The 24,788-nt window shown below is 44.8% G+C and overlaps 1 protein-coding gene across 1 annotated transcript in view; it reads right to left on the bottom strand.

Moving 5' to 3' along the window:
• Positions 1 to 24,788, bottom strand: part of COL9A2 (collagen type IX alpha 2 chain) — a 68,416-nt gene that overhangs the window by 41,689 nt on the left and 1,939 nt on the right. The window contains exons 2-10 of the mRNA XM_083370078.1: positions 21,758 to 21,832; positions 18,236 to 18,271; positions 16,060 to 16,122; positions 14,551 to 14,604; positions 10,853 to 10,888; positions 8,282 to 8,305; positions 4,356 to 4,409; positions 2,621 to 2,674; positions 1,705 to 1,752 (exon numbers count right to left, since the gene is read on the bottom strand). Of these exons, the coding sequence (XP_083226204.1) occupies positions 1,705 to 1,752; positions 2,621 to 2,674; positions 4,356 to 4,409; positions 8,282 to 8,305; positions 10,853 to 10,888; positions 14,551 to 14,604; positions 16,060 to 16,122; positions 18,236 to 18,271; positions 21,758 to 21,832 (444 nt within the window). The remainder of the gene's footprint in view (positions 1 to 1,704; positions 1,753 to 2,620; positions 2,675 to 4,355; positions 4,410 to 8,281; positions 8,306 to 10,852; positions 10,889 to 14,550; positions 14,605 to 16,059; positions 16,123 to 18,235; positions 18,272 to 21,757; positions 21,833 to 24,788) is intronic.

The raw sequence follows: 24,788 nt of genomic DNA, 5'->3' as shown, positions 1-24,788 counted from the left end.
GGAGAAAGAGGGAGGGAGGGAGGAAGGAAGGAAGGAAGGAAGGAAGGAAGCTGAGTGAGTGGAGGAAGAAGTGGAAGAAGGAAGAGGGAGGGAGGGAGGGAGGGAGGAAGGAAGGAAGGAAGGAAGGAAGGAAGCTGAGTGAGTGGAGGAAGAAGTGGAAGAAGGAAGGAGAAAAAGGGAGGAAGGAAGGAAGGAAGGAAGGAAGGAAGGAAGGAAGGAAGCTGAGTGAGTGGAGGAAGAAGTGGAAGAAGGAAGAGGGAGGGAGGGAGGGAGGGAGGGAGGGAGGGAGGGAGGAAGGAAGGAAGGAAGGAAGGAAGGAAGGAAGGAAGCTGAGTGAGTGGAGGAAGAAGTGGAAGAAGGAAGGAGAAAAAGGGAGGAAGGAAGGAAGGAAGGAAGGAAGGAAGCTGAGTGAGTGGAGGAAGAAGTGGAAGAAGGAAGAGGGAGGGAGGGAGGGAGGGAGGGAGGGAGGGAGGAAGGAAGGAAGGAAGGAAGCTGAGTGAGTGGAGGAAGAAGTGGAAGAAGGAAGGAGAAAGAGGGAGGAAGCAAGGAAGCAAGGAAGGAAGCAAGGAAGGAAGGAAGGAAGGAAGGAAGGAAGGAAGGAAGGAAGGAAGCAGAGTGAGTGGAGGAAGAAGTGGAAGAAGGAAGGAGAAAGAGGGAGGAAGGAAGGAAGGAAGGAAGGAAGGAAGGAAGGAAGGAAGGAGGGTGAGTGGAGGAAGAAGTGGAAGAAGGAAGGAGAAAGAGGGAGGGAGGGTGGAAGGAAGGAAGGAAGGAAGGAAGGAAGGAAGGAAGGAAAGAAGGAAGGAGTAATTCAGGAAAAGAAGGTGAGTGGAGGAAGGAATAGTGGAAGAAGAAGGAAGGAGAGGGAGGGAGAGAGGGAGAGGGGGGGTGGGCTGGTAATAAAAGCTAGCCAATGGGTTGGTTGCCTAAGATGTTCAACTAAGATGAAAATGTTGGGACCTTATATGGATATCATGCAGGGTGATTGGGAAATCCACTGGTTTTACAGTACGTTACTGAGCAGGAAAGAAGAACCTAAAGGACACCCAGAAGCTGGATCAGACGGCAAGTCTACCTGGCCCAGCCACCTATTGTGTACAGTTAAGGAAGGCAAGAGGAGATATATAAGATACGTTACCCAAGCGATGAGGGGGGAAGCATACTTAAGTCCACAATAAACAGGAAATATACCAAGGAGGCTTAAACAGGCACCTCTCTAATTCACAGGAATATGATAAAGTGGAAGAGATACGGCACAATCAGATAGGCAAGACTGATCTCACCCCCCACTAGGTAGACCAGGCCAGGGAATCAACTCCACATCAGGGTTAAAACTATTTTTTTTTAATTGAGAACACAAACTTGCAAGTCTGATTGTGCTCTTTCCTCCCCCACCTTAATTTCCTCCTATTAAAGTGTGAATGTGAACTCAAACCAGCGAAAGCTACGTTAGTATATTTATGTTCCAAATAGCCTCTGACTGGCTCAGGACATTTGCCAGCCTCAAATAAAGATCAGAGGAAGTTTCTTGAGCATCCAGTATGGTAAAGCTATGAAAAATAAAAGTCCTAATAACAACCACGAAGTGCAAGAAAAACCAACCACGGGAAGAGAAGAGAGAGTTTCTTTGCATCTTACTATTTTTCATCTAGCCCAAAACACAATGGTCTTTGTTTTGAAATGGGAATTTAATGTAGTCCTTCTTACCACGAAATCGGCACTGCCCTCGGCTCCTTGGATGCGACCTATTGGGCCCTTGGAAAACATGAGAAAGCAGAAAGCTGTCAAAAATGCAGAACATTCTCACTTGCAGAAAGAAAGAAAGAAAGAAAGAAAGAAAGAAAGAAAGAAAGAAAGAAAGAAAGAAAGAAAGAAAGAAAGAAAGAAAGAAAGAAAGAAAGAAAGAAAGAAAAGCTTATTTTTCATTTTTAACTGAAATAAAAGGTTTTGTGGCTATAACTATCCAGAGTGAAGGCTTTTAGCACTTCTGATTAAAAAGCACCATGAAATTGATTCATCTTTCTCCCTTCATGGCTTTCTTTCTTTCTTTCTGATAAGGGAAATGATGGAGGGACTGGCAATGGAAAATAGGAGAAATACAAAGGAAAAATCCCACCACCTGAGGCACAGTCATATAATGGTGAAAGCGTGCCCTGAAGTAAGTGAAGGCTATGCACATCTTATTTTATAGCCAGAAATAAGAACGAGCATGCCTGGTCAAAACATTGAGTGAATTCAGTTCTGGGATACATCACGGGTGTTGATGTATTTGAGTTGTTCACTAGACATTACTCTCAAATCTACAAATGACTCATCCTCAAACTGCGGTGTCAAGCACCCAAACCAGTAGCAACGGAGCTGTGATGGAATGTAGACTGGATTCCCAGGTGGGAGGGTCTGCATTCTAGAGGAGCAAGAGACAACTCAGTTCAGATAATTTGTGTGAGAGAAAGAGGGTGAAGATGGCTCCTCCCTAATAGTTCCCAGAGGTATATGCCTTTAGGGGGTGCTAGCGTCCTTTAGTTTGTCAAGATTCTGTCTATGGGTAAGGAACAATAAAGTAATCTGCTTGGAAGAATCTCATGGTGTCTTTCTTGGTTTTTGGAGCCTGACAAGAACTTACTGGCTTTCCAGGAGGTCCTGCAGGCCCTTGTGGTCCATCTGGTCCACGTTCCCCCTAAAAAACACAAGATGAATCACAAAAGCATTCCAGCAGCAAAGTCCAAAAGACAATCTACCACTCATGAGTTCTCCAGCAAGATTTCCATTGTGAGCATCCACAGTCTTTAAGAACGGGCATTAGGAGTGGGTACTAATAGTCATAATTCTTGGAATTATCGTTTTTCAACCTTGGCAACTTGAAGATGTGTGGGCTTGCTGGCTAGGGAACTCTGGGAGTTGAAGTCCACCCATCTTCAGGTTACCAAGGTTGAGACATACCGCTCAGGATGGCTCTCCTATTGCCACCTGAGCTGTGTTAAACTACACAGTGAAGCAGATAGCCAAAGAAGCAACCCGGAGTGCAGAGAATGAAGAGATAAGAAAACAAGGAAGGAAAAAAATGGAATTACTAAGCAAGGTGGAGAGAGAAAAGAATGATTTCTGAGGGGCGGTCTTCAATTCAGCTTTATTTTTTTGCCTCCTTCTGCCCAAAATGGAGCAAAGTTTTGCTGAATGGATGATTTATTTAAAACAACAACAACATAATAACTTGTGCAGTATTTATTTTTAGAATGCGGATATGAGAAGGTAAATTATGCAGGATACAGAACCACCCTATTCTGAACACAAGATTTGCATTATCTAATTTGATTTAACTCATTTAGCATGCATAGTCCTAATCGTAGGAAAAGAAAAGAGGGAGAGATTGGGCACCTTTCATTTTTTAAAATTTCTAACGAGGGTCTCTTTCTGAATCTTTCATTCTCTCTCTCTCCTTGTTTGTTGAGCTAGTCTCAAAGATGAAAGTGTCCTCAGCCATATGGTGGCAGTAACTATATATTAGTTATATACAGGTTTACATATACGTACATGTTGCCTCCAGATTATATTTTGTATCAGATTTATTTTTTATTTATAGTATTTTCTGGACAATTTCTACAAATGTCCTGATACAAGAATCATGTATCTTGTCTCCAGATAAAAAGCCAGAAAACCTACTTCCAGACCTGGAATGAAGTACATTAGCCATCATTATTATCTCTGTTTAATATACCGTAATCAAGCATGCGCAACATCCACCATGAAATAAGACATTCAGGTTGACAATGTCCACCTGGCGACCAACTTTAAATTTCATGGCTAAAAGACTTGGGAAATTGGAAGGAGGGGTGTTCCTTGTTTGTTTCTTCTCTCATTCTGGCAAACTTTGCTTTCTCCTTGGAACATTCTGTCCAGAGAAGAGCTCCGGAGACGTTTCTGAGTGGCCTCCATCCATCCATTCAATATCGTATCCATGCATCCCTCAATTCCTCCAATTATCCATCGCTCCATCCATCTAATATACAGTATATCTGTTCTTCCATCCATCCATCCATCCCTCTCTCTCTCCATCCATCCAATATACAGTATATCCATTCTTCCTTCCATCCATCCCTCTATCTCTCCATCCGTTCAATATCATACGCATCCACCCATCCAATATCTTATCCATCCACCCACCCACCCATCCACCCATCCAATATCCTATCCATCTACCCCACCAATATTGTATCCATCCATTCTATATCCATCTTTCTATCTTTTTTCTATAAGGACCCTCATCATTCTTCAATATGTACCCAGAAACTGCTTCCAGAACACTTTTAGACAACTCAGTAACCCCGAGGAATAGGTATATATCTCAACTGAACCCTTACCTTAAGTCCCAAAGGTCCCATTTCTCCAGGAAGTCCAACTTGACCTGGAGGCCCCTGAGACATGAAAAAAGAGAGGGAGGGAGGGAGCATTATTCTCATCATTTGTATTCTAGATGACAGAATAAGAGAGTGAAGGACACCATGCAGACTGAGCTGGACTTCTTCCTTGGCAGAAAAGATTTGCTTGGTTAAAGAATGAAAGGCATATTTTGGAAGCTCTCCAAAACTATGACTAGAGGGCTCCTTGTTTGGCTGATAGGAAGACTGAAAGATGCCTGATATCATACAAGAGCTTCATTTCACTTAGCCTGGTAACTCTTGAGGGTTTCAGCGCGGTATCTTTCTTGGTCCTACCTGGAGAGGCAGGAACTGATGCTGCAAACTTCTACGTGCCAGACAGATGTGCCGTGTTACTCAGCAACGATCCTTCAAAACCAACCTTGCATTATGATAAGGCCTATCGATAACCGGGACAGCAAATCGTTTGGGCCAGGAGCACATCAAAGCATGTAGCAAATATACCCACACAATGGCTGCCATGGGAGAAATATGGCAAAAACCATATTTCATTATGCAAATCTCGATCCTGCCCTAACATCCTTGCAGGGTGTAGACTGGACAACCACTTGACTGGGATGGTCTAAGGCTCCTGCCTTGAGCAAAGGGTTGGACTAGAAGAGGTCCGAGGCAGAATCGGTGTCATGGTATAAGCTTTGCCACTTGCGCCCTTGCTGACCTCCATCCATGGGAGACTTGCCTATTCACAGCATGGGTGTAGCTTGTCATAAGCAAGCAACTAGAATGCAATTAACTCATCCATCTCAAGAATACACTGAACCAGCCTACAAGCAATTCTCGACTTAAAACTCCCCAAAGGTACGTATAACCCAATTCTGAAGTTTTGATGGCTGCTCCACCCCAGCAGTTACATGACTGTATTTTGGGTGTTCAGCTACCAGCCTGCATTAGTGGCCGTTCGTAGCATCTGGCAATTGCGTGAGTGCAATTTACAAGTTTTTTTTTTTTTGCTGAAAACTAGTGTTTTGCTTAAGGACCGTGACGTTCTATCAACAATTGCAGATTCGCTTAACAACCACACCTTATTGCCGTAATGCCCATTACAGTCGTAAGTCAAGGACGGCATGTAGTAGTGCCGAAAGGCATGGTTGGAAATAAAAAGACTTTGTAAGACTGCTGGGTTGTTTTGCTCACGTATTAACTTCTTTTTTAAAAAAAATGGAAAGTATCTTTTAAAAAATCACTTTGTGCTTCTTTTGTACAGTGAAGAGTAGGGAAATCAACTGTACAGGTAGCCCTCAACTTACGGTCACAACTGAGCCCAGAATTTACGTTGCTCCGTGAGAAATTTGCTAAGTGACTTTTGTCCCATTTTACGACTTTGCTTGTCACATTGGTTAAGTGGATCCCTGCGGTTGTTAAAATTAGTAACACGGATGTTAAGTGGAATCTGGCTTCCCCCATTGGCTTTGCTCGTTAGGTCACCAAAGGGGATCACCTGACCCCGGGATGCTGCAAAAGGGTCATAAATGTGAGTCAGTTGTCAATCATCCGAATGTAAATCACATGGGGATGCTGCAACAGTCACAAGCGTGAAAAAAGGTCACAAGCTACTCTTTTCAAGTTGTAACTTCAAAAAGTCACTCAACAAACTGTTGTTAAGTTGCAAGCAACCTGGATCTGCTCCAAGGTTTGCACATTCAGCTTCTGATCACCGGCCAAGAGCAGCAAGTTCTGCTTGGGTCAGCATTTAGCAGCATCCCAAATTCTCCGATGCTGAATCAGATTGTCGACGTGACTATTAAGTTGCCTAAAATCTCAGGCAGAAAAGGAAGCACTTTTTCGCCCACTGTTTCTTTGTTGTTTTTTTTAAAAAAAGGCACACCGATTTGCAAATTCCCTCGTTTTGATTTCAAAGTATTAGTCCAGTTGGAAAAATAAAAGGTTGCGCATGTGCAGGACACCAGATTGATTTCAATGCCTCAAATCAGTTTAACTACAGTTCGTCCTCGACTTACAGTAGCTCATTTAGTCACCGTTCAAAGTTTCAACAGCCCTGGGAAAAAAATGACTTATGACCGTTTTTCACACTTATGACCATGGCAGCATCCCCGTGGTCACGTGATCAAAAATCAGATGCACCTGACTCGTATTTATGACGGTTGCAGTGTCCCGGGGTCATGTGATCATCATTTGGGACCTTCTGACAAGCAAAGTCAATGGGGGAACACCAGAATCACTTTAACAGCCATGTTACTAACTTAACAACTACAGTGATTTACGTAACAACTGTGGCAAGAAAGGTCATAAAATGGGCCAAAACTCACTGAACAAATGTCTCATTTAGCAAGAGAAATTTTGGGCTCAACTGAGGTCGTAACTCAAGGACTACCCATACCTGCTGTGTTGATTGGATTACATCTCCTTCTTATTAAAATTCTGTCTCTGGATACTGGTTGTCCTTGACTTATGGTCACAATTGGGATCAGAATTTCTGTTGCTAAACAAGGCAGTTTTATGGGATACTGCATCCAGTTTTATAATAATAATAATAATAATAATAATAATAATAATAATAATAAGAAGAAGAAGAAGAAGAAGAAGAAGAAGAAGAAGAAGAAGAAGAAGAAGAAGAAGAAGAAGAAGAAGAAGAAGAAGAAGAAGAAGTCCAACCCCCTGCTCAGGCAGGAAACCTTATACCATTTCAGGCAAGTGGCTGTCCAGTCTCTTCTTAAAAACCTCCGGTGTTGGAGTATTCACCGCTTCTGGAGGCAGGTGGTTCCACTGGTTAATTGTTCTAACTGTCAGGAAGTTTCCCCTTAGTTCTAGGTTGCTTCTCTCCTTGACTAGTTTCCATCCGTTGCTTCTTGTCCTGCCTTCAGAGGCTTTGGAGAATAGCTTGAGTCCCTCTTCTTAGTGGCAGCCCCTGAGATATTGGAACACTGCTATCATGTCACCCCTCACTCTTCTCTTCGTTTTGGTCACCATGATGTAAAAAAGATGTCAAGACTCTAGAAAGGGTACAGAGAAGAGCAACTAAGATGATCAGGGGACTGGAGGCTAAAACAAATAAGGAACGGTTGCTGGAATTGGGTATGTGTAGTTTAACGAAGAGAAGGGTGAGGGGTGACATGATAGCAGTGTTCCAATATCTCAGGGGCTGCCACAAAGAAGAGGGAGGCAAGCTATTCTCCAAAGCGCCCAAAGGCAGGACAAGAAGCAACGGATGGAAACTAGTCAAGGAGAGAAGCAACCTAGAACTAAGGAGAAATCTCCTGACTGTTAGAACAATTAATCAGTAAAACGACCTGCCTCTAGAAGTTGTGGGCATTAGATGTTTTTTAAGAAAAGATTAGACAACAATTTGTCTGAAATGATACAGGGTTTCCTTTCTGAACAGGGGTTTGGACTAGAAGACCTCCAAGATCCCTTCCAACTCCTTTATAGTATTCTATTCTACTCTACTCCACTCTACTTCATATTCTACTATATATTCTATGCTATGCTATGCTGGTCATGCCTGACCTTTTTTGCCACGATTGTTAAGGGCATCACTGCAGTTGTTAAGTGAATCAGGCAGTCATTAAGAAAATCCAGCTTCCCTTACTTGACTTTGCTTGTTGGAAGCTGGCTGGGAAGGTCACAAGCGACTCCGGGACATGGCAACCGTCATAATAAATGCATGTTAGTTGCCAAGCACCCGGTTCATGTAATCATGGGGATGCTGTGACAGTCAAGGACCAATAACAAGCCACAGTTTTCAGCACCCTCATTTTGAATGGTCATCGTTCAGGAGTACTTGATGATTTTGCATTTAAATGAGAACCAAGCAATTTTTTTTCTCTACTGTCATCAAGCACACACTACCTATCACCAGCCTAACCCAATATGTCACAAGCCACACTTACGGGAGGCCCTGGAACTCCGGGTCCCTGAAACAAAGAGATACAATAGGTTGTCATTTTTCAATGCAGGTCCACTGCTAAAAAATTAAGCGCTGTAGCATTGGCACCAAAACTTCCAAGAGTCAGAAAACATCTTGCTTTTCTCCAATCACTGAATTATTTATTTATTTATTTATTGATGGGATTTATATCCCGCCCTATCTCCTGAAGGACTCAGGGCGGCTCACAATAAAACATATAATAAGTACATAAATCAAGATAAAATGAAAATTGAGAACATCAGTGCAATAAAAAATTAGAGAATTTTAAAATGAATTAAAAATACTAAATATAAATTAATTAAAATGCCTGTCAGTCTAGGTCAGCTTGGTGGAACAGGTGTGTTTTGAGGCCGCGGCGAAAGGATTGGAGGTTTTGGGCTATCCGAAGCTCAGGGGGGAGCTGATTCCATAGGGTTGGTGCTCCCACAGAGAAGGCCCTCCCCCTGGGGGTCGCCAGCCGACATTGCCTAGCTGACGGTACCCTGAGGAGGCCTTCTCTGTGTGAGCGTACTGGACGATGGGAATTTGTTCCCGGCAGCAGATGGTCCTGCAAGTATCCCGGACCTAAGCCATGTAGGGCTTTAAAGGTAAGTACCAGCACCTTAAATCTCACCCGGAGGGCAACTGGTAGCCAATGCAGCTCACGCAGGAGGGGTGTAATATGGGAGTATCGGGAAGCTCCCATCACAACCCGTGCAGCTGCATTCTGCACCAGCTGAAGCCTCCGGGTGGTCTTCAAGGGCAGCCCCATGTAGAGAGCATTACAGTAATCAATACGGGAGGTAACGAGCGCGTGGGTGACTGTACATAGGGTATCTCGGTCCAAAAAGGGGCGCAATTGGTATATAAGACGAATCTGGGCAAATGCCCCCCTAGCCACGGTTCCAATGTGATCTTCAAAACTGAGTCGTGAATCTAGGAGGACGCCCAGATTGCGTGCTTTATCAATGGGAGGTAACATCTCTCCTCCTATAGTCAGAGATGGAACCTCTTGGACTAAACGAGATGACGGTATGTACAGCCACTCAGTCTTGGCCGGGTTGAGTCGAAGCCTGTTTTCTCCCATCCAAATCTGTACCGCTTCCAGACAACGGGACATCACATCAAGGGCATCACTGGGTTGGTTCGGGGTGGAGATGAATAGCTGGGTATCATCAGCATATTGATGATATTTCACCCCGAAGCTACGGATGATCTCTCCCAGCGGCTTCATATAGATGTTGAACAGGAGGGGCGAGAGCACCGAACCCTGAGGCACTCCACAATTAAGAGGCCTAGGGCTTGGGGGGCAGGGGGTCATAACTTTTCAACAATGGCAGACAAGTAGAATTGGAGAACATACTAGAGCGATTCTCACAAAATTATCACCGTGCTGGGCATGGCCAACCATGAAACACTTCTATGGCAGAAGGGAAATTAATTACCTGGCTGCAGCCATCCATGACTTAATTTTGTAAGGATACCTCTAGGATCTGAGTTGGGTCTAATGGCACTGCATTAAATACGGATCGGGTAGATATTTACGGTTCAATTCTGGTTCTCCATAGGAATGTTCCAAGACCAAAAGGGGTTTGGGCAAAACCTGAGCCCATTTCTATGCTCCATTAGGGGATCCCGCTGCCAAATGAATCAGAAAATTCTGATTTTCTGCAGGTTCAGAGAAATTTGCGTTCTTGCGTGATGTATTAGCAATAGCAATAGCACTTAGATTTACATACCGCTTCACAGTGCTTTACAGCCTTATCTAAGTGGTTTACAAAGTTAGCATGTTGCCTCCAATAATCTGGGTCCTCATTTTACCCACCTTGGAAGGATGGAAGGCTGAGTCAACCTTCAGTGAGACTCGAACTGCCAAAATGTCGGCAGTCAGCAGAAGTAGCCTACAATACTGCATTCTAACCACTGCACCACCACGGCTCTTTTGTTAACAACCTAACAATCCAACCATCTTTTGTATTGTTAACAATCTAAGGTCATACACAAAGGCTTGGCTTTTGCTGGCCTCTAGAGGAGTCCTAAGGGACGCAGTGGCTCAGTGGGTTAGGACGCTGAGCTTGTCGATCAGAAGGTCGGCAGTTTGGCGGGTCGAATCCCAAGTGCCGCGTAACAGAGTGAGCACCTGTTACTCGTCCCAGCTTCTGCCAACCTAGCAGTTCGAAAGCACGTAAAAAATGCAAGTAGAAAAATAGGGATCACTACGGTGGGAAGGTAACAGCGTTCCGTGCGCCTTTGGCGTCTAGTCACGCCGGCCACATGACCACGGAGACGTCCTCAGACAAGCGCTGGCTCTTCGGCTTTGAAACGGAGATGAGCACCGGCCCCTAGAGTTGGAAACGACTAGCACGCATGTGCGGGGGAAACTTTGCCTTTACCTTTAGAGGAGTCCTGGCTAGATAAAAAAAAAAATCAAGCCACGATTGGAAAACCAATGACTTCCCCTAGTTGCGTTAAATCTGGCATTACTGTGTACACTGGAGGCATTTCAGCTCGGCATTTTCTCATCCAGCACGTGCAAATAAAAGCAGATACTTACTGGGGGCCCTGGTGGTCCTGGAAGCCCAAGCTGACCCTGTATCATCGCGAGAGAAAAGAGAAAAGCCATGTAGCAGGAGCCACAAAACAAGACTTTTGATTCAACTTCCCATTTCAGAGGTTTCCCAAATGCTCATTTCTTGGGGCAGATGCAGGGAACGAGCACCAAGGTCCCAAACCTGATCTGCCACCCGTTGAGAGGCCTGGATATTTTTTTTTGGCAACTTCCATCATCAGCAAGGAAAAGAAGAAAACCGGGCAGTCTGTCCCAGGTAGCAATGATGACCTACAGTAGCTCTTCTTCCATGCCTAACAGACACAGGGACCTTTGCCCTTCATTCTTCTTTTGGGGGTCTCCCGATACTCCCATATTACACCTCTGCTCCGTGAGCTGCACTGGCTTCCAGTTGCCTTCCGGGTGAAATTCAAGGTGCTGGTGATGACATACAAAGCCCTACATGGCATGGGTCCGGATTACCTACGGGAGAACCTACTGCCGGCGTCAACTTCCCTCCGTCCTGTATGTTCCCACAGAGAGGGCCTCCTCAGGGTGCCACTGGTCAGAGAATGCCGGCTGGTGACCCCCAGGGGGAGGGCGTTCTCTGTGGGCGCGCCAGACCTGTGGAACCGCTTACCGGCTGAACTCCGGATGGCCCCCGACCTTCGCTCCTTCCGGCGTGATCTAAAAACTTATCTATTCGAACAAGCCGGCCTGGCCTGATGGGTTTGGGGTTTTAACATTATTTTTAACTAACTTACTACATTGGGCACAATCATTTAACTTGAAATCTTGTATCCTGTATTCTTATTTTTATTGCCCTGTACACCGCCCTGAGTCCTTCGGGAGAAGGGCGGTATATAAATCAAATAAATAAATAAATAAATAAATAAATAAATAAATAAATAAATAAATAAATAAATAAATAAATAAATAAATAATAATATAATTCTTCAGCAGCAGATCATGGTGTTAGAAACCAGGATCAAAAGCTGAGGCCAGTCATGGATCTTGGGATACGTTTCCCAGCATCCATGAGGCTGAAGACAGATGTGCTTCAAAGGAAATGTTCCAAATACGACAAAAGAGAAAGGCCCTCTACTTTTTTTTTTAGCTTGTTTACAGTCCTACACATCTCCTGTACATCACAGCACTTGCATTCCTTTCTGCAAAGCTGAACCCCAAACCTTTTTTGGAAGTAGAACACAACCCAAGGGACGGTTCTCACCCAACTGAGAAAAGTCTGCACGCCCTTCCTGGCCATCCTGATGCCAGCAACCTCCGGCAGTTGTGGATGCTCCGTCGCTGGAGGTTTTCAAAAATAAACTAGACAACGATTTGAGCAGGATGCTATAAGGTCTCTTGCCTTAAATAAGGGGTTGGATTAGAAGACCTATGAGGTCCCTTTCAGCCCTATGATTCTATGTTCTAGGTCAGGGGTAGGCAACCTTGGCTCTTTTACGACTCGTGGACTTCAACTCCCAGAATTCCTGAGTCAGCTATGCTGGCTCAGGAATTCTGGGAGTTGAAGTCCACGAGTCGTAAAAGAGCCAAGGTTGCCTACCCCTGTTCTAGGTACTACTTTGTATGTCATCACAGCAATATGTGGATTTTTGCACCCCTTGGAGGCAGGCACCCTCACCTACCTGCCATTACATTTTATGCAGAAATGGTACTGTTTCTATAAAGTCAGAGCAAAGCTAGATGCAACTCTACTCGTGGCGCTAGAAAGCCCGTCTGCTGTTAAACGCCCGTCAGGGATGATTAAGAGGATTACCGCATTTCTCAGCCTTTGTTCCGTCTCACCAGACTGTTAGGACGGCAATCGCAATGACTGAAGCTGGTGGCATCCATTGCAAGCCACAATCATATTGACATGACACAGCTACGCACTTGCATTTTTGTGTCTATTACAAATGTTTTAGTTATGGCATTTTGATGATGATGGCTTCCTGGCACACATGTTGCCACTGACTCTGTGGGGCCCTGACTGAAGCTTTTATTCCAAGGCGAATAGCTGCATAAGGGATGGCGATTTCTGGGAAGAGCACTCCTGGGAAAAATAAGGTCTGGTTGAAGGGGTCCTTGGTGCTCTCTGAGCTTGGTTGCTTTCTTACAGATGTTTCATTACCCAAAGTAGGGTAACATCATCACTGCTAGTCAGGTCTGATCTCCTCCCAAGCAAAAGTTGTGGTGAAAAGTCCCTACCCTCCTAAACAAAGAATGAGTCTACTTTCCCATGAAGTGTTTAGTATCAGATCTGCTTTTGCAGCCACCTGTTTGTTCCCATGGTTCCCTGGTAGCCTTGCTTTCTGGCTGAAGTGTGATAAGGTAAACCCAACTACAATGGGACCAGGTAGTTTGTGGTTCGCCATCATAGGACAGCTCAACGCCTTAGCCCATCATACAAAGCAGGTAACCAACTAAAAGAGAGAGAAAGAGGAGGAGAAAGAGGGAGAGGGAGAGGGAGAGGGAGAGGGAGAGGGAGAGGGAGAGGGAGAGGAGGGAGAGGAGGGAGGGAGGGAGGGAGGGAGGGAGGGAAGGAAGGAAGGAAGGAAGGAAGGAAGGAAGGAAGGAAGGAAGGAAGGAAGGAAGGAAAAAAGAAAAAAGAAGAAAAGCAAAAGGAAAGGTAAGGTAAGGTAAGGAAAGGAAAGGAAAGGAAAGGAAAGGAAAGGAAAGGAAAGGAAAGGAAAGGAAAGGAAAGAAGGAAAGGAAAGGAAAAGAAAAGAAAAGAAAAGAAAAGAAAAGAAAAGAAAAGAAAAGAAAAGAAAAGAAAAGAAAAGAAAAGAAAAGAAAAGAAAAGGAAAAAGAAAAAGAAAAAGACAAGAAAAAGAAAAAGAAAAAAAGGAAAAAGACAAGAAAAAGAAAAGCTTGCCTCCTGGAGTTGTAGGTGCTCCATCACTAGAGGTTTCCAAGGATAGAGTGGAGAGCCCCTTGTTGGGAATGGTATAAGACAGACATGTCAAACACAAGGCCCGGGGGCCGGATCCGGCCCGCGAAGTGGTTTGATGTGGCCCATGAAGCCATCCTGGAAACAGTGAGGGAACGGCCCCCACTGCCTTGGCCCTGGCCCAGAGACCCTCCTTCTGCCAGAGACCCTCAGATCTGTCCCACTCCTGCCCGGGCCCCCATAAGCACCCTTGATGCCAATGATGTAGAGCTGGCCACGCCCACCCAGTAGGCCATACGCACTCTAGCCACGCCCACCCAGTAGGCCACGCCCACCCTGGCCATACCCACCCGCCCCCCTGAGGGCAACCGCAATGGTGATGCGGCCCTCAATGAAATTGAGTTTGACACCCCTGGTATAAGATCTCCTGCCTTGACTAGAAGACTAGAAGACCTCAAAGGTCCCTTCCAGCCCTATGTTTCTAGGATTCCGTCGATAAAGAAATAGAGAAAGAGGTGATAGGTAAATAGATACGATAGAAGACAGAGAAATGATAGAGAGGTAGAGAGGTGAGAGAGTCGTTCTCCAACAGTTCTTTATCCTGCGCCTTATTTCAAAGCAGTTTTCTCCAAACTGTGACACACACACACACACACACACACACACACCCATATGCGTGAGGCTGACTAGGGATATCTGGAGGTGCAATTCCAACACGTGGGGAATAAGAAGCTGAGGAAGGGTGCTTCAGTCACTTCAGCACATTACATGCATCAAAATCTCTCCCCCAGGCAGAGCAAGAGTTACCCACTTTGGGACCTGGTCCCCCAACACGGCCTGGCTCTCCTTTCGCTCCTGTAACGCCCTGCCAGAAGAAACAAACAAAAAGAAAAAAAAGATAAGAAGGAGAATTATAGGGATCAGCTTGTGGGTATCAACCAGCATTTGGAAGAGAGAAGTACAAGCTTTGCTGAAGCCTGGAAACTAAGCCAAGAAGAGAAGATCAAGGAATTAGCAAGTGTCAAATTAAGGTGGGTTGTTGTTGTTTTTGGGGGGAAGCATGTGTTTGCATATATTTGCATACTGATATGAAGCAAATTAATCTTGTAAATAAGAACCCAGAGCCCCATGGATATGCTGAAGTGCAAGTCTCATCCACTCTGGCTGGAGATTTCTGCTCCAGCCAATCTGGAAGAGAGCAAATTGTGGCAGGTTGACTCTCAACAAAAGCTTTCTATATTAAAAGGATCTAGCAAGGTCCCTTGGTTACTAAAACTCTAGGACACAACCTTGAGTTTCTGGCAATTTTGGGCTGTGAGGGAAGGAATTTGAAAAATATTTATAGGTAGTCCTTGATTTACAACGGTTCGTTTAGCAACTGTTCAAAATCACAACGGCACTGGAAAAAAGTGACTGTTTTTCCGTTGCCGTGTCCCAAGGTCACTTGTTCGCCTTTTGCAACCTTCTGACAAGCAAAGCCAATGGGGAAGCCAGATTCACTTAACTTATCAACTGCAGTGATTCACTTAATAACTGTGGCGAGAAAGGTTGTAAAATGGGGCAAAACTCAGTTAACAAACGTCTCACTTAAACAACAGAAACTTCTGTTGGCTTCCTACAAGCAAAATCAATGGGGAAGCCAGCAAGAGGTCGCAAATCCATAGGATGTTGAACTTAATAATGGCACGAGAGTCACTTACCAACAGCAACCGGAAAGCAGAAAATAAAGGGACTCTATGTGTTATGTATCCAATGCAGGCATCTGCATAGCAACAGCCACCAGGGGGCATTGGCCTGGACGGTTTTGGCGGGAAACCTAGTTTCGGCGGGAAACCTAGGGCCAACCCCATTGGCTGGATGCCTACCTGGCTAGGTATTTAAGGAGGCCAGGTAACCCTTGTTCCTCAGTACGTTCCCCCCCCCCCAATAAAGAGCTGAACACGTACTCCGGCTGGCGTCTCTTCCTTGCGTCGGACCCACTACATAACACTATGCCAATGGTGCCCTCAAAGGAGAGATAGTCTTTGCTTTCCTCCAGCCTCCTTTACAAGATTTAGACTGAACCTTAGACCTAGACTCAGGGCCTAGACTTAGAAAATGACTGCCTACTTTTGATCATTGGAGAGTGATGGATGTAACAGGGTGGTTGTTGACCATAAAAGCAGCAAACCAAGTCAAGCATAATGCATAAACTTGTAAAAGCACACTAAAGCGGATTGGAAGAATAGAGCGTCAGAGCTTGCAATCAGGGTAGAAGACAGAATAAAAAAAAGCAATGATAAAATATGCAGTTCAGATTTTGGGTTGAGCAACTACTCACATCTATTCCGGGTTTTCCTGCAGCTCCATCTGGTCCTGGCAGGCCTGGATCTCCTTTGGTTCCCTGTTGCAAAGAAATGATGTAGGTATTAAAAGAGTCTTCAAAAATTCAAGAACAAGCCGGGGCCTCGTGCCTAGCTCTTCTGGAAAGACTTAAGCTGTTGTTTTTCAACTTCATGCTCTCCAGGTCTATTGGGACATGCAATCCTGATTTTAGCCTTGCTGGGTGAGAAGGATGGAATCCGTAGTCCCAACGTATCTGGAAAATACCTATCTGGGAAGGGCAAGTTAGACTGTCAAAATTCCCTCATTTCCCCCAATTAAAATACAGGTAGTCCTTGACTCATGACCACAACTGAGCCCAAAATTTCCATTGCTAGGCAAGACAATTGTTAAATGAGTTGTACCCCCTTTAAAGACCTCTTTTTGCCACAGTTGTTAAGCAAATCACCACAGATGCTCAGTGAATCATGCAGTTATTAAGCAAATCTGGCTTTCCCCACTGATTTTGCTTGTCGGAAACTAGCCAGGAAGGTCACAAAAGGGGATCACATGACCCTGGAACACTGCAACTGCCATAAATATGAACGCCCGAATTTTGATCATGTGACCACAGAGATGCTGCAACAGTTGTAAGTAAAAAAAAATGTTGAGACTAAAGAGGACAGAGAAGAGCAACAAAGATTAGGGGACTGGAGGCTAAAACATACAAGGAATGGTTGCTGGAACTGGGTAGATCTAGTTTAATGAAGAGAAGGATGAGGGGGGACATGATGGCAGTGTTCCAATATCTCAGGGGCTGCCCCAAAGAAGAGGCAGTCAAGCTATTCTCCAAAGCCCCTGAAGGCAGGACAAGAAGCAACAGATGGAAACTCATCAAGGAGAGAAGCAACCTGGAATTAAGGAGAAACTTCCTGACAGTTAGAACAACTAACCAGTGGAACAACCTGCCTCCAGAAGCGGTGAATGCTCCAACACTGGAAGTTTTTAAGAAGAGACTGGACAGCCATTTGTCTGAAATGGTATAGGGTTTCCTGCCTGAGCAGGGGGTTGGACTAGAAGACCTCCAAGGTCCCTTCCAACTCTGCTATTCTATTCTGTCCTCTCCTGTCCTGTCCTCTCCTCTCCTAGTCCAGTCCAGTCCAGGTGTAAAAATTCATCTGAGTCACTTTTTTTCAATGCTGTTGTAACTTTGGTCACTAAACGAATGGTTGCAAGCCATATGACTGTAATGGAGCCTGTTCATTGCAGTTGTAAGTTGTGACTGTTGTAAAATGGATCAGTCATCAGGTGACTGACCTGATTTTACAACCCTTTTTGCAGCAGTTATTATGTGACCACAGTGGTCATAAAACAAACCCTATGGTAATAAAGCAAACCCATGGTTTATTATGGGCATAAAGGTAAAGGTAAAGGTTCCCCCGCACATGCGTGCTAGTCGTTTCCGACTCTAGGGGCCGGTGCTCTTCTCCATTTCAAAGCCGAAGAGCCAGCGCTTGTCCGAGGACGTCTCCTTGGTCATGTGGCCGGCATGACTAGACGCCAAAGGCGCACGGAACGCTGTTACCTTCCCACCGTTGTGGTCCCTGTTTTTCTACTTGCATTTTTACGTGCTTTCAAATTGCTAGGTTGGCAGAAGCTGGGATGAGTAACAGGCGCTCACTCTGTTACGTGGCACTCGGGATTCGACCTGCCAAACTGCCGACCTTCTGATTGACAAGTTCAGCGTCCCAACCCACTGAGCCACCGCGTCCCTATTATGGGCATAGTTTTGCCAAAATAAATAAAATAAAATGGAAATAAATCCCAGTCACATGACTGCATGATCTTGGAAATCCTCCTAAAGTCAACTGTGTTCCCGCATGGCTGAAGTTTGGTCACGTGACTATAGAAGCAGCCCGATCATCTGAAATGGGTCATACGTAGATCAAGGTAGGTGCATCATAACTTTTGAATGGTTACCAAGCAACTGGTCATAGGTCAAGGACTACTTATACTCTAGTTGTCCACAAAGAGTGTCTTCAAAATATGCTATTTTTGCAACATCTAGCAAAAAACGAGACCCTGAAAATAGCTGCAGGACTCCCTCTGGTGTTCTGCCCCATATCCTGAGCCTTGTATATTAATGCAGGCATAAGAAACCTGCAGATCGTGGCTTGCAAAGTCAGCATACTTACAGGAATGCCTGCTGCACCGGGGGGACCTTTATCACCCTACGGAGGAGAAGAAGAAAAAAAGAATAGTCATTATTAATCGGTTTGATAGTTTTTCAGCCCCCTTTTGGGAAGTCATCCTTTCAAGGCAAAAACAAAGCATCTGATAGAGCAGCAATATTTTGTTTATGTATCAAATTTAGAGACTGCCCGTTTCACTCTCAAAGCTCAAAGATCTGCTCGGATTGCCAAATGTCCTTCGAAGAGAAGAATCCAGGGGAAGTTGCCTTGGGATTAGATGTTCTTGCACTGGCTTAGTGAAGCATGGGACATGATGGGAGGGCAAACGTCCTGTCTTTCGTGGGACTATTTTGTCTCCAGCTTCCCTGGCTTCTCAGCCTTCCATTCGCCCCCAAGGGAAGGCCTCTCCTGGACCCTTCTGAGACTGGGAAGCTGAGCAGCCAGGGAGGCGGCCCTGGGCTTCAGGATGGCTCATCAGAGAAAACACTAATGCCAACAGTTAGGCTCTCCCTACTTCTAAGGAGACAGCAAACTCAATAAAACAGATCTTGAACAATCCAAACTCATAAGGTAAAGGTTCCCCCGCACATGCGTGCTAGTCGTTTCCGACTCTAGGGGCCGGTGCTCATCTCCATTTCAAAGCCGAAGAGCCAGCGCTTGTCTGAGGACGTCTCTGTGGTCATGTGGCCGGCATGACTAGACGCCAAAGGCGCATGGAATGCTGTTACCTTCCCACCGTAGGGGTCCCTATTTTTCTACTTGCATTTTTGCGTGCTTTCGAACTGCTAGGTTGGCAGAAGCAGTAACAGGCGCTCGCTCTGTTACACGGCACTCGGGATTCGACCCGCCAAACTGCCGACCTTCTGATCGACAAGCTCAGTGTCCTAACCCACTGAGCCACTGCGTCCCAAACTCATACACCCTACAAATAAAGGAAAATATTTGAAGTTCAGGGTTGAAATGAGGAGTCCTTGATGCTCTCTGAGCTTGGTGGTTTTCCTGCAGACATTTCATTACCCAAAGTAGGTAACATAATCACTATAATGTACAAAAGTTCACCATGTTGCAAACAAGAAAGAGTATAGAGAAGAACAACAAAGATGATTGGGGGATTGGAGGCTAAAACATATAAAGAACAGTTGCTGGAATTGGGTATGTCTAGTTTAATGAAAAGGACTAGGGATGACACGATAGCAGTGTTTCAATATTTAAGGGGCTGCCAGAAAGAAGAGGGGGTCAACCTATTCTTCAAAGCACCTGAAGGCAGGACAAGAAGCAATGGATGGAAACTAATCAAGGAGAGAAGCAGCCTAGAACTAAGTGGAAATTTCCTGACAATTAGAACAATCAGTGGAATGACTTGCCTTCAGAAGTTGTGGGTGCTCCATCACTGGAGGCTTTTAAGAAGAGATTGAACAACCTGAAATGATATAGGGTTTCCTACCTGAGAAGGACTAGAAGACCTCCAAGGTTACTTCCAACTCTGTTATTCCGTTAATGAGTGCTAGCATTGATGATGTTACTTAATTTGGGTAATGAAATGTCTGCAAGAAAACAATTAAGCTCATAGAGAACCAAGGACCTCTCAAACACCCTCAGTGTAAGGCAGGAAAACAGAAACTTGGGTGGGGGGGCACTCTTGGAGGAACCATCCAGGTTCGAGAACCACATTGCCAGCAACTTGTAACTCCTTCTATCATATAGAAATGAAGTATGTTGGGAGAGAAAAATTCATCATCCTGATCAAGGTGTTGTGATTCAGGGTCAGCCTGTGGGTTCGGCAGTTGGGTCTGATGATTCAGAGGAGGAGGAGGAGGAGGGGTTTGGAGAGCCTGCAGAGGACAGTTCTGAGGCTTCGCAGAGCTCTCAGCCAGGCCCCTCCCATCTGGTTACTACGCAGACCCAGCTGTGTGAGCCTGACAGCGTGGATGAAGATGACCCACAGCTGGCCCTGTTCAAGGACGCCCGACGCAGGAGGCAGTCAATCAGGAGTAAACAGAGGAAGGCAATGGGGCACCTCAGAAGGAGGCAGAGAGAAGCCACGCCCTGAACTGTTTAAAAGGGGAATGTGTGGGAGGGCTGGTTTGCTGAAGGCAACCGTTTGAATAGCTCCTGTTTCATGGTTCGTGTTTTTGTTTTGCTCTGTTTGCTCTGTTTTGTGTCAATAAATTTGGCAGGCTTAGTTCCAGCCTCTTGCCTTTTCTAAAGGCGTTGTCCCTGCCTTTTCTGCAGGGCCAGTAGTAGGCTGGAACAGAACACAAGGTAACCAAAAATGATTGGAGAGGATGGTTGAAAACAATGGCCAGGACAGTAAAACCCCAGAGCTGGTACCTCCTTAATACCATGAGGCCTCTGACATCTTCATTTTTACTCCCATGGGTTTCCCCAAATCCCTATGTGTTTGTATGTGCCTGCTTGCACGCAGCCATATGGACTAGAAACTTGCACTTCAAATCACATTGAAATTCAAAGTCTCCATATTTCTCTACTTCAGTCCGGATACCAATTTCTGTACAGGTAGTCCTTGACTTATGACCACACTTGAGCCCCAAATTTCTGTGGCTAAGCGAGACAATTGTTAAGTGAGGTTTGGCCTATTTTATGACCTTTCTTGCCACAATTGTTAAATGAATCACTGCAGTTGTTAAAGCTTAGTAACCCAGTTAAGTGAATCAGGCTTCCCCATTGACTTTGCTTGTCAGAAGATCTCAAAAGGTGATCACATGATCCCGGAGCACTGCAACCGTCATAAATACATGCCAGTTGCCCAGCATTTGAATTTCGATCACATGGCCGTGGGGATGCTGCAGCAATCGTGTGAAAAACACTTTTTCCAGTGCTGTTCTAACCTCAAACGGTCACTTAAATAAAGCATTGTAAGTCAAGGACTACACTGCCAATATACTGCCAATACAGACACACACAGAAAACCTCTATGAATAATGTTCCATTGTTAAGAAAGGAAAGAGAGAAGGGTTAAATTAGACTCCGACTCTCTTTAAGACAGCGGCTGCAGGTTGCAAATTTCATCTCCAAGTTAGCAAACTGGTTCAGGTTTATTTCCCCACCCCATTTCTCTCTCCTCCCCCCCCCCACAACTCCATCTTCCAAAAGTAACCAGCAGGACTATTTCCCATAGTCACAGAATCCTTTCTACCTTCACTTGGGAGGAGAAAAAAAAAAGTTAACACTTCTGCTTAAAAACCAGTGAACGAATGAAGGCTGCTGAGGGCCAATTGCAAACTTCCCCTTCTGCTGCTCTCACAATTTTGCTGCAAAATTCCCTGCAGAAAAAAATAAATAAATAAAATAGGGTGTGCTGGCTTTGGATAATTTTGCAGCTGAAGCCAGATGGGGACGGGGGGGGGGAGTGAGCCCACAGCAACTCCTCCCCCTCCTCCCTGCAACCTTGGGCCACACGGGAGGGACAGAGCCTCACATTTCCTTCTGGATACAATGCCCATCTTTGTGCGCAGAGGTGCTCTCCCTGCCTGCTTTGGCTTCGGAGCTAAGCGGTGGACTCACATCAATGCCGTCCGATCCTGGCACACCAGGCGGGCCTGGAGGGCCCCGTGGCCCAGGTTCTCCTGGCGGACCTTGCTAAGGAAAGAAAGGGAGAGAAAAAAGTTATTTAGTGGAGGAAAAGAACCGCAGGAAAACAGGAGAAGAGCTGAACCCGTGGCACTTCTTCCACCATTGCAAAATAAGAGGGGAGAAAAAAAGAGATATGGGCGATGGAAAGGATCTTTGGATTGCAGCTGCTGGGACCTTTTCCCCTAGAAGGGCTTGGAATCTATAGGGCTATGCAAGGATGGGGACTGAAGGGCAAACTGCAACCCAGAGCAGACCTGTGGGGAACCCCTTAGGCCAGGGCTGGCTGAGGAATTCTGGGAGTTGAAGGCCATAAGTCTTAAAAGTGGCCACGTTTGAAGACTACTGCCTTAGGCCAAATATATTCTGAATTCGGACCTCAGCGTCACCCTAATATTTGATGAGGCCCTGGAGGTCTGAAGCTCCTCAGAGCTTGGTTGGATCATTAAAACAAGTCTTCAGTCAATCCAAACTCAAGCACCCTGGCAATTGGGTGGGAAAACAGAACCGTTGGAAGACCCATCCATGTTTGAGAACCACACTGAAAACAGGAGAGACTCTTGAGGATCACCAAATCTTGAGAGACACCGTGGCTGAGAAGAGGCTGGAGAAGTCTTGCTTAACCCTGAAAATCATAGGGCAAATGGCAGGAAGGGACAATCATGAGTCCAGGGGGCCCAACCAGACTCTTTGGCCACTCTCCAGAACCACCCACTGGAAAAGCCCGATCGGCATTCAGACCAAGTCCAAAAAAAAATGCCGCAGTGCAATTTAATCCAATTGACTGAAAGGTTAAAACACATTTTAGTTTTGAAACACTCGATCCAAAGGAGAAAAAAAAGAAGAGGAGAGCGGGGGAACGACAGTAATATTTCAATTGCTACTTTGCCCAGAGGTTGGAATTATAATATCTCATTCAGAGGAGGAACAATCCCTTTTTAGTTCTTAAAAAAATGTGTTCCTGGATGTACTATATTTGGGATTAACAGTACCTTAGCAGTAGTTCATTTCCTAAGAAACTCATTGTGAAATGAGCACATATTTTCTCTGAATTATAGTTCTAAAAACAAGTGGCTTCCCACAGTAGCATGCAGCTTGACTTCTTTGCTTGAGTTACCTATTTCTCATACAGATCTGTCATTTTTTATTATTATGATTATGATTTATAACAAGGCCCAGAGAGAACATGAAAAAATAAAAATAATAATGCAACATAAAGAGCAAACCGTGAATTTAAGAACGTCACAGAAGTTATAGCTTTCTAAAATAGGATAAGTACTTGTGAATAATTACATATATTTAAAGAACTAAAGTGAACATGGGGCCTATCTTTTTTTAAGCTGTAAAGCAGCTCGTAAAATAGATAGTCCTTAAAGTATGGAAGTAGTCAGCCTTTAAGTCTTTGCAAATCAATTAGATATTTCTTCTTTACATTTAGACAGTTATTGCTTAATTTTGCAGCTCTGAGTGTTGCACCCCAATACATTGGGAATGAAGGACGAAACCCCTTTGAGAAAGTGTTGCTTCAGGTGTCACAACGTAGGTGCAGTCCCGTCCCTTAGCAGGACTTTTTCAGAGATGTAAAGGAAAGCTGTCTTTTAACTGATAAGTCTTTTGTTTGCTGGCACTCGTTCACTTAAATCTCCATTTAAAGTTTTCTAATTCAAGAGCAAGAACAGCTCCATATTTCTTTTTAAAAGAGACTCTTCAGAGGTGGGGGAGCGCGTGGAGATAACACCCGTGAAGGCATGCAAGAAATTTATGGAAAACTAAATGAAAACTCGGTCCCAGGAAAGGAGGAGAAGACGCGAGAAAGAAACTCAAAATTTAACTCCACTTGGGTTCCGTTTGGAATAAGAGCAGATAGACTGACTGACATTCTGGTAGGCTTTCCAAGATTCCCTTGGTTGGATCCTATAACGGAAAAGTAGCATTCCTGAAATCTTCCGCTCTGTCTGCTTCTTGACCAATTAATCAGTGGAAGAGCTTGTCTCCAGAAGTTGTGTGTGCACCAACCCTGGGAGGTTTTTAGGGTTAGGGTTTGGACAACCATTTGTCTGGAATGAAACTGGTTTCCTGTTTGAGCAGGGAGATGGACTAGAAGACTCCCAAGGTCCCTTCCAATTCTGTTATTCTGTTACTTTACCTACTCTAAAGGACAGACAAAAAGAAATCAAGAATACCACATAAATACCACTAGAAGGGAGGGAAAAAAAAGACTCAAAACATTTCTTATTGCCTTCTGGGCCTATCATGCTTACTCTTGCTAGACTCCATGGGATCTAAAGGTCATGGGGACCCTTCTTCTTTCAATACTGGATCTGCTCTTACAGTCTCTGGCAAAGGACCTCCAGCCTCTGCTGAAATATCTCTAATAGATAGACTTCCAGCTTAGTCTGCCCCATCACTGAACAGCTTTAGGTCTTCTAGAGTTTGTGTAGACATGTGGACAAAATCTATTTGCTCAGAAATAAAATGTCAAACCTACTTGCACTGAGAGCCCACTTGGAAAGTTTTATGTCTTTCACCTTTAACCTGTTTGCAGAATAAGGGGAGAATGTCGGGTTAAGAATCCTAATTGTTTGGGGACATGTCAAAACGAAGTATAATTGTCTCTCCTTGATTCTCTTGGTTTGAGACTTTTGCCTGCTTGTCTACAGATAGGTAGACTAAATCAGAAATGAATTGCAAACAAGGAACCACTGTGGGCCTCTAGAAGGCTACAAAGTCAATATCTTCCCCTGAGACAAACTGCATTTAAGTTAAATTAAATCTGAAATTAATTTAGGGATGGGGGCAGCAAAATTGCTAAAATGAGCTTCAAGATGTCATAAGACGTAAGAACAAGTTGTCATAAAATATAGGCCCAAGTCTCTCAACTTTCACTTTCTGGGGTCATCAGCTAGAATGTTGCACTCCTAATTCAATCCTTTAATTAATGCCATGTATCATAGAACATCTGCCT

The sequence above is a fragment of the Vipera ursinii genome, assembly GCF_947247035.1.
Source record: "Vipera ursinii genome assembly, chromosome: 9".
NCBI lineage: Eukaryota > Metazoa > Chordata > Lepidosauria > Squamata > Viperidae > Vipera > Vipera ursinii.
This window is presented reverse-complemented; position numbering and strand designations above follow the sequence as displayed.